Here is a 10,071-nt window from a genome sequence, read left to right on the forward strand (position 1 = left end):
AAATTTTTAACAGCAATCACATTGGAACAATATGAAATGGAAAGCTTACATGTCTCATGAAATGTGTTTTCTGTTTATTCTTCAGTTTTATTAAGTCTTAATTTACCATCTTTTTAACAGTGTAAAATCCAAGCAGGGAAGACATGCAGAGGAATGCAGCAGTCTGTTCTGTGTTATTTGACAAGTCCCTGATAAGAAGCTGCTTGTGTTCCAATGCATCTGCTTGCTCTGTAAACAAATGTGCAGTCTTCTTCTCTGCAGTATGAGGTATTTCTAATTACCATAGCTTCTTATCCACAATACTGCACTCTGACATGCTAAACAAACCCAAATAGTCAGGAACAACTTCAGTAATCTGCCGCAGTTTGGAAATGTCTCGTCCATTTAGGCTATTTTTGTTTTTTTATGGTTGCTGCTTCATCTTTGCATCCCCGGAAGTCTGCACAAACTCCCTGATACCTGGAGCTAAAGGTAGGCTAAGACATACATTTAAATATATATTATTTATTTTCATTTTAAATGAAATTTTAGCAAACAAGTGGGAAAAATATCAGTTGTTTGTAGCAGAGTTAGGGTGGATGCAGGGTTAGACTCAGTATGTGCTCATACTGCTAGGAACTATTAAAACATTTGCTTTCAACAAACAAGTCTTTTTATGAATGATAAAGATTATTCCTAACAATAGCGTATATCTCCATGACTAAAATTTTCTGTGGAGGAACCCCCGCTACATTTTAGGTTTACTAAGCAGACAATAAACCCACCAAGCATTAAATATCCTGTAGTTTACAAGCTGGCTGTCTGCGAGTATATTATCTAGTAGGGAATGCCTCCCTGTGTGTGTTTTCTATTTTACAACATCCAGTAGCTTGCTATCCTGCTGACTGAGACAGACAGAACCTTATAAAATCCAAAGTTGAGCTCAGGCCTTGTTTTTTTCAAAGCTGTTTCTCACAAGTGAAAAACAAAGCTTGTAGATCTGGCTGAAGTAAAAACCAGCAAGGATTTTCTCAAGGAACTGTTAAGCTGGAAAGAATCTAAAAAATTTTTAAAAAGACATATATCATATCTTATCTTTGTTGTACTTTGGGCAAATCTGTTTCAATTTTGCTCTTTGTTTTTGCAAACTTATTGTCATGTAAAAAATTAAAAAGAGGTAACCGTATCATCACACACACTTTCGTAATCTTCCCCTTATATACAGGCTAGAAAGTCCCATCGAGTCAGTGTGTATTTAGACAGCTGCCACAAGAGTGAACTGATTATTTGTACAAGAATCATCCAGATACTAGTGACCACAGAGTCAGTCTCCCACTGAATAGCTGAGTGGGCGTCGGACGTGCATTTTTCTGTGTGCCATACAACCGAAAAAACGCTTTATTTATTTAAATCCTTTTCAACAAACACACTTTTTATTACTTTTACTGGTAGTCTGACTATATCCTAAAATACATTTGGAAACCTTTCAACCATTGGTAAAAATGTGTAACAGAAAAATAAAAGATTAAAATGAAAATCAGCTTTGTTCTACAGAATTAGATTTACAATGTTGCTGATTGATGACATATTTTGAAGAGATTTTATGTGATGAACCAATGACAATCAATTGGAATTGTTTAATAAAATATATTTTACTCTATTTTGGACTTTTTTACTAATCAAGTGTGGTAAATCTTCCATTCATAGCTATTGAGCTAGTACTTTTTAACACTACTATTCCCTGCAGTCAAGGCTGTTAAATTAAGAATTTTGGGATATGTCTCTACAGGATTTGCAGAACTAGAGAAGGATTTTTACTAACATAACTTAACTAAGTGACTAAAACATCATCCAGGTCATGGTAACCACAAACAGGCTTAGATTGGGAGGCATCCGAACTTTCACTCAATTTTTTGAAGACGCTTTGATTCAGGAGTCTTTGTCAATTCCGTTCACTTGTTTGAGCACGGATGTATTGAAGCAGCATTTAGGTCCATCCTCCATATGTAATGTGTAATATGTGTAGGATAGGGGGCGACAGTGGCGTTGGATGTAGGAGTTTGCCCTGAAATGGAAGGATTGACGGTTCTACTGATGGTGGTCAGAGGGCGCGGTGGCGCCAGTGTACGGCAGCCTCGCTTCTGTCAGTGAGCCCCAGGGCAGCTGTGGCTACAATGTAGCTTGCCACTATCAGTGTGTGAGTGGGTGAATGAATGTAGTGTAAAGCGCTTTGGTCAAGTCTCCTAACTTGAATAAGGGCGCTATATAAGTACATGCCATTTACCATTTACCATAGGATGATTTGCTGTGGTTTTCTACCCCATGTTGGGATTTGCCTATAAGAAATTCATGTTAGTTTTGCTCTTGTCTGAATACAGCACCCTCTACAGCATGGTTGCTGCATTCCTGATGTAGCTCAACTTCTTTCAACAATTACTTTTTATTGACATTTTAAGAAACATTCTTTTTTTTTTAAATAAACTGAACTGAATTTATTTTTACTAAATAGAGCTGATTTTAAGAGTACATGAAAAGCTGACATTTTGAATAAATTACACTAAAATTCATGGCTGAATCGTGAAAAACAAAAACATAAATGGGTATTAAATATTTAGCAAAGTGCTATGAATTTAATATAAGGGAATTTAGTTTCATGGCACACGCTAAGCACGTAGAATAGGGAATATTGTTGCATAATTTTGCTAAAAGTATTTCTCACCCTTCAAACTTAAATCAGGTGTCCCAATGTTTCATAGTCCCAGTAAAAGAATGGGTCAACCCGTGTGAGAATGTGACAAGTTGTCACTTATGTGGGTCTAGTTGTGAAATTTCTTCACTTCTATATATTTTCTCCTAGTTTTTAATGATATTATAATTATAGCAACGAGAACAAAAGCAGAAAGTTAGTTTTGAATTGTTAGACCCCGTAAGCTGATGGATTGGGGTCAGTTGATGCCGATGCACAGAGCATGCAGAGTTCGCCATCTTTCTATAGTCACTGCAGATCTCAAAACCTTTTTCAGCCTCCATATTGACCTCAAAACAGTGCTTGCAGCTGCAACCAAACTGTACATCAATAAGCGCAAAGCATCAGTTGAGGCTGTTTAAAGCATGTTGCCATTGGACTCTAGAGCTAATGATACATATTCTCTGGTGTGCCAACTTTGGTTTGAGGGAGTTAAGCTTATTGAGTTGTTTTTTTCAGGAGCTGAGCTAGGACCTTAGTGTTGGTGAAATGAGCTCTACATGTTTCAGCATAACAAGAGCTTTTGGGAATATCCAATGCTCCCAAATCTGTGAGAACAGTTTTGGTGATAGTCCCTTTACCGGCTTGCACCTGACCTCAGGCAGAGACTAAGAGCCAGGTCTTCTCACAAACTCACAAATGTACCTCCCGAATAATCCTTCAAACATCTTGCTGATCCTTGTAGACCAGGGGTGGGCAATTCCAGTTCCTGAGGGCCAGTATCCTGCAACTTTTCGATGTGCCTTAGGTTTCAACAAAGCTGAATCAAGTAATTAGATAATTGAGAGGACTCTGAAGGACTCTGGACTCAGCCATTTGATTCAGGTGTGTTGGAACAAGTATGGATGTAAAAGTTGCAGGATACCTGACCTCAGGATATGGAATTGCCAACCCCTGTTGTAGACTCCTATAGCTGAAAATGTCATGATCGATGCCCTGATAGCTGACCTGATTGTGTCGTGTCTAGTTCTGCCTCTCAACTGCTGAGCTTGCCTGTTTCCATCTGAGCCTGTCTGCCTAAACTCTCTCTGGACTCATGGAACCCTGAACCTGCCTGAATGCTCTGGGGATTCCTGAACCCTGGATCTGTCTGTTCTGATCAGAACCCCTTGCCGGGTTGTGGGCTCCTGGATCTTTGAGCCTTACTGTTCTGAACTGTTTCCCTGACTTGGCTGGGCATCTTGCCTGTTCACTGAGGCTGCTGCATGGGGGGCAGTCCGGACAGCTCCGTGCCACATCTGGTTGGCAGTCCATCGGCTAGATCCTGCCTTGCCCGAGAAGATGAACTGAACTGTTAAACCAGGTCAGTGATTCACATGGATAATCATCTTCCGTCAGATTATCATGGTCACTAACCTGTGTTTCTCCTTAAACCAGAGTGCCAGTGATGGGTATTGCCCTGCCTCCCCCAGCAGCCACTACAGATCTACAGCTCTACGTATCTGTTCTGTTATGTTTGTTTAAATAAACACTTTGAACTATACCACTGTCTGTCTCGCCTGTATACTGGGTCCTTCTGTCCCACGCTATTACAGCAAAGGGTGAATCAACGTCATAATGAACCCTATGGATTAAGAATGGAATGCCACTAAAATGTAGTGCAGGTTAAGGTGGGTTAATGAATACCTTTGGTAATATATATATATAATTTTTTTTGCCTCAATTGAAACTGATGCACCTTAAATTGGTACATGAGAATAATCTTCTGAGTTCCTACAGAATACATGGTTATCATTGTCCTGCCAAAAGAATCTCTCCCAGATCTCAGTGGTGGTTTAATTATGAAGAGTTGTTGTAATTTAACACAGTGATAACACTGCCATAAAATAGAACCATTTGGCAAAAACTGTATATCAAAATTCTGGAACATTAAGTTGTATTGGAACCAATCACAAAACCTACATTAGAATTAATTTATATAAAGAAACATAATTGACCAAATACATTTTCTAAAATGCTTTCTTAACCAACAATAGTGAATGTGTTGTTATAAAAAATGTCATACTGCTGATAGTTTGACATCAAAAAATAAATGCATAACAGCTCAGTTTGCTCTATTAAAATTCAGGAGATCAAGGGGAGGCTGGAGCGCAGGGAGAGGAGGGAAAACTTGGGAAGAATGGACCACCCGGAATGCCAGGTATGAAATATTAGTCCCATACTTGCTTTTAAAGATTTCAGACATTATTCTGATAAATTAAAGAGAAAAAACTTTTTAATTTGTTTAACCAAAGGCAGCACCTTTATATACTGTTGTTTCATTAAAATTAGCATTGATCGTCTTGTAACTAACATCACTGAAAAATAAACGACAACCAAAAACATAGATTGAAATTTGAATATAGGATAATCTAAGCATAAAAAAAGAGCAGTACCATGTTTGAAGCATTATGTCTGACACAACTGAAAGGAAAAAAAGGGAAGTAAACAAGAATCCGTTGCTCTGTTTTGTATGTTCAAGAAAGATAAAATCTGTCCTTCTCTTTTAGAAAAATGTTTCTGCACTGATATAATATCAAGATTCAGGTTGTAATTCTGAGCTGTAGGCTTGAGAACCATAAACAATAACCATCCTCTGGATACATATTGACTTGGTTAGTAGGACACACAAACCTACACAAAGACAGACTGACAGAGCAAAACCAGTATTAGATAGTGGTCAAGAAAGTTCAAACTTCATATTTTATCCATTGGTTCTCACTTAGAATGGTAATATTGTTTAATTAGCAACAAATGGAAACTTGGATATCCAGAAACAGGTCAAGATATTAACGCTTTCTGTACAAAATCTACCATTACCTTTTTTCTCCTCATATCTAACATTTATCAGCCAATTCTTTTCATGTTTGTGGCCATATAGAATCACTGAAATTTAATCTTTTTACTGTAAAGATTTTTTTATTGTTTTCTTCAAAGTCAGCTCATATTCTCTTAGATACCTTGGAACCATTTGTTAAAGATCTCATGTGAAAAACATTCTTACTGTGGAGCCTTTTAATTTACAATTTCAGTGAACCTTGATGCCTAAATTTATATACATATATGTATGTATATGACCTGTCCAGGGTGTATCCTGCCTCTCGCCCGTAGACAGCTGGAGATAGGCACCAGCACCCCACGCTACCCCGCTTGGGATAAGCGTGACAAAAAATGGATGGACATGTATATTTATGTGTGTATATTTAAAAGTTGTCTGCCTTTAACTAGTTGCTAAATTAAAAATTTTAAACTTTCTATTTAATTAAAAAATAATTGGTATGTAACAAATTTGTGACAACATTCATAGTGGCCAATGATAACATATACTATAAGGCGGCATCCCCGTCCTCGGTCCTCGAGGCCCGCTGTCCTGCAGGTTTTAGAGGTTTCCCTGCTTTAGCACAGCGGATTATAATGATTGCAGTAGACCAAAAGCCTGTTCATCAGCTTTCAGTTAAAATCAGCTGTCCTGGAGCAAGGAAACCTCTAAAACCTGCAGGACAGCGTCCCTCGAGGACCGAGGTTGGGGATGCCTGCTATAAGGGACTTGATACAGGTTTTTACCAGTGATGAAAACTTGTAAAAGAACCATTGAATGAAAATATAAAATCTTGTGAAGATCCTGGCTAAACCTGATAACATAGTGTTTTTCACACTGAAACAAGACAATTTATATTTAATATATGAAAAAAAAAACAATTGCATTGTCTTATTTAAAGTGCATATTATGTAGTTATATTATTTCAAGAGTTAAAAAATCTCATTCCATTGGCAAACCTCCTTATCTAATGAGATTAACGGTACATTCACTTAATTTAAGAAATCTGTACTTACTTTTAGATAGTTTTTGCAGTGTACTTAGAGGGGAAAAATATATGTCTCTGAAAACAAATTAAAACTGATAAGAGTTTTAGACTGTTTTTCTTGAAGGCATGTCCTCAATAGTCTATTAGGAGACATCACAAGGAAAGGACGTTATGTGCAAATATGGGAGAAAGTCAGGCGGGTAGTTAAAGCTTGGTCACAATTGGACAATAACTCTAAGAAACTATCTTAGCCAAAATAGTCACATAATGGTTTAATGATAGTAAAGTCCATTTTTTTTATCTGATCATTACAAAACCATGATTTCAGTCTCGTTCTACATTTGTGAGTGAGAGGAAGTGAAAATGAGAATGCAACCTACAAACCAGACTTATGCCAATGCAGGGAGAAAAAATTTGCCAAAACTCTAGAAAGCCATGCTAAGAGGCATGAGAATGATACCCAAAGGTTTGTCCAAAGTCCCACAGTTAAACGGCAATTCTACCACAAGAAAGAAGAAAGAAAAAAGAGTATTTCTGAATGAAATATCTTGGAGTGATTAGAGTTATTCTCAGTTAAATCGTAACTGACAGATACCATGTCAGACAATAGAAAGAAAAGTCATCTTTTAATGCAGCGTATGTAAATATGATTTAAACTAGTGACAAAGAACAGGAATGAAATATTTCTCTCCTAAAGCCTGTGTGTGAGTACTGGGAACAAACCGAGAAGGTATGATCACTACAACCTTTTTCAACTTTTCAACTTTACGGACGTTTTTCAAAGCCTGTCATTATGGTTTTTCTGTCCGTACACTTACTGACATCCATGAAAGCAGGTCCCTACAATGATTTTGTTAGTGCACCATGTCAGCAGCGTAGCAGATGACGCATGTATTCCCAGTCCTAATTTAGGCAGTGTTACAGGAAACAGTTGCTTAATTTTGGAAGCTTAAAAGGGAATCCATGACTCTCAATGCTCTGGAAGGCAACATAAAAAAACAAAACTGTTTGTTTGTCTGAAGTCATTATCATCAAATAGCTGCTAACTGAGCTCTCACTGGTTTTAAGTAAGATTTTTCATGAAGTATATTAGATGAGAAAGCCCCCCAGGTAGTCAGATTTTGTACTTCAGCTGAGCAAACAATATATATAATTAATGATCATATTTAAATTCTTCTGAGGTTTGTTTATTTGCTGATGTTTCAACATATTTCAGAATTTTTTAAGTTGTTTAAATTGTGTCTTAAGCTGCACAATTGCTGTGAGAAATGTACTCTTCACCTCTTTTATCCACCAGCAGCTGGAGACTCCAGTCGTTAAACCAGTTGGAGGAGTTGGCCATTATAAAGTGTGACTGCAGTGATACAAAGGCCTGTTATCTGGACGCTCACACAGACCGTTAAACTGGCAAGCTAATGCACTGCGAAAACAACATCAATCCGCTGTTACAGACACAGCGGCCAAGAGGAGCCAAAATCAGTTTCCTCATGTAGAAAAAGACAAAAACACATTAACACTTCTGAAAGAGAGCTCTCTGCTCAGGATTGTGAGGGTCCCTGAAAAGCATGTTTTAAGTAGAGTTTAGTTTTTAAAAGAATAAAAACGACTTTTTAAAAGATATTTTAAAAAAAGGAGCTTTGCATAAAATAGATTTGCATTATAGCAATTCATAAAAGCTTAACAAGCATCTCCTTAAACCCTGAGGTAGAAGGAGGGACTGTGGGAGGGATAAAAAAGTTTTAGAACTATTCAATACAAAAAAGAAATCAAGAACAATGTTCCAAATGTTGTATTTGTGATGATCTGTTAAAAGAATAACATGGGGTATGGTTAAGATTAAGGGTTGTTTGTGTGCATGTTGATGTGCATGTGTTGTAAACGCCTCTGATAGCAATCTGGCCTCATCTGCATGTCACTTAGAATTTGAAACAACATACGTTTCCAGCTGAATAGTTTCCTGAGGAAACACTATTTCAAAAACTGGCAGAAACCCTCTTTCTGCTCAGTATGACTCCCCCACACACACACCCACAAATGTCCTCCCTTATACAAGTTCTCATTTAGGTTTATACTGCACTTCAAACGTTTTTTTCTATCCTCAAATATGTCTGAATGCAAAGTTATAAGAAAAACAATACCGGCTGCTGCGTCTTGCAAAAGAATTCATGCAGTTGTAACTCTTCCCCATTTTGTCCTTTTTTTTGGTTTGTTATGTCTTTAGAAACAATGCCATGTATCGTCTGACTGGGGAAAGTGGATCCGGGTAGAGAATATAGCTCTTTAGTACTTTAAAGATCTCCTCAATCAGACTCCCATGTCCTCTTTAGTGGAATAGAAGCCTGGACACTCAAGACAAGACAGCTCTGTCACTATGGCATTTGTCACTGTCATAGTTAAAAAGCTCCTCTGATGCCAGGTGCTTATTAGATTCTGAAGGCTCTGGACACGGGATGGAGCTGGAAATTGACAAACTGCAGTGATATGGATGTTGTCCACAGCTGTTGTTGTAAAGAAAGAGCTAAAGAGTAAAAAAAAACAAAACATAAGAGACTCTTGGTTAGAAACAGGGGGAAAACTTCATCACTCCTTGGGTGTCTCAAAGTTCAGTCTCTGCTCCTTTGCATCAAAGTTACTGATTTGCGTTTTTGAGACACATTTTAATGGAAGGACACTCAGGGCAAGACTCAGAACATGTTGGATGAAACCATGATCCCTCGTGGTCAGAAAACTCCTTTGGATCCACCAGAATACTGGCAGGGTGTTTCCTGGTGAGAGGGATGTCTATATTTCTTTCCTGGGCTTAATGACCCCAACCCAATTTATGAATAATTCATTTGCTAAGTAGGTGACCTTTAAAGGTTGATACAGTTTTATCATAGCATATAAAACAGGTTTGTGCTGTTAGTTTAAGAAACTAAAGAAAACCTTTAGGAGTCGGAATCTTTGTGCATGGAATTGCATTGAAAAACTAAACTTAAGAATATGACAAATTTCAGTGGTATTTATAGAGCAGTAATTGTTGTTATTGGTTTCTATTAAGAGTAAGAAAACAGAGGCTCACAACTGAAACAGTACTCAATTATTTGTTCCCAATGTTGAACATATACTGTAATATCTTAAGATCTCTTTCAGAAATAAAAGTATAAAACAAAGATAATAACTATAACGTCGACTAATGCCATAAATCTTGGAGGAATCAAATAAATCAAACAGTCTATTGATATAGATTAGTTTCTTAGATCTGTATTGCCGATATATTTTAATTTTACTGACTGAGTTGTTGCAGAGTCACCAGATAGTATAGGGGGATTTTTTCTCACACTTTTATTTTGGAGGTTCTGAAGCTGAATAGATCAAGAATTACTGGATTGGGCCAAAGTGGAAAATGAATAATGAGATTTTGGTCTTTTCAGTTTCTTAATTTCTGCTTCTTTTTTTCTTGCTCAGGTGTGCCAGGTGAACCAGGCCTTAAAGGAGAAGTGGGTCCCACAGGAAAGATGGGCCCCCCTGGAGAGAAAGGTTCTATTAGAGCCATATTAATTAAAAGTCTGTGTAGATAGA

The 10,071-nt window shown here is 37.4% G+C and overlaps 1 protein-coding gene across 2 annotated transcripts in view; it reads left to right on the forward strand.

Moving 5' to 3' along the window:
* The first annotated feature begins 251 nt into the window (after positions 1-251).
* Positions 252-10,071, forward strand: part of LOC107090492 (collectin-10-like) — a 14,025-nt gene continuing 4,205 nt past the window's right edge. Inside the window, exons 1-3 of one of the 2 annotated variants that reach the window (XM_015383899.1) lie at positions 252-471; positions 4,794-4,865; positions 9,958-10,029. In XM_015383899.1, coding sequence (XP_015239385.1) covers positions 372-471; positions 4,794-4,865; positions 9,958-10,029 — 244 coding nt within the window. In that variant the 5' untranslated portion in view covers positions 252-371. The remainder of the gene's footprint in view (positions 472-4,793; positions 4,866-9,957; positions 10,030-10,071) is intronic. The other variant, XM_015383900.1, reaches the window with a different exon arrangement.

Source organism: Cyprinodon variegatus, unplaced genomic scaffold (genome assembly GCF_000732505.1).
Source record: "Cyprinodon variegatus isolate N-32 unplaced genomic scaffold, C_variegatus-1.0 Scaffold297, whole genome shotgun sequence".
Taxonomy (NCBI): domain Eukaryota; kingdom Metazoa; phylum Chordata; class Actinopteri; order Cyprinodontiformes; family Cyprinodontidae; genus Cyprinodon; species Cyprinodon variegatus.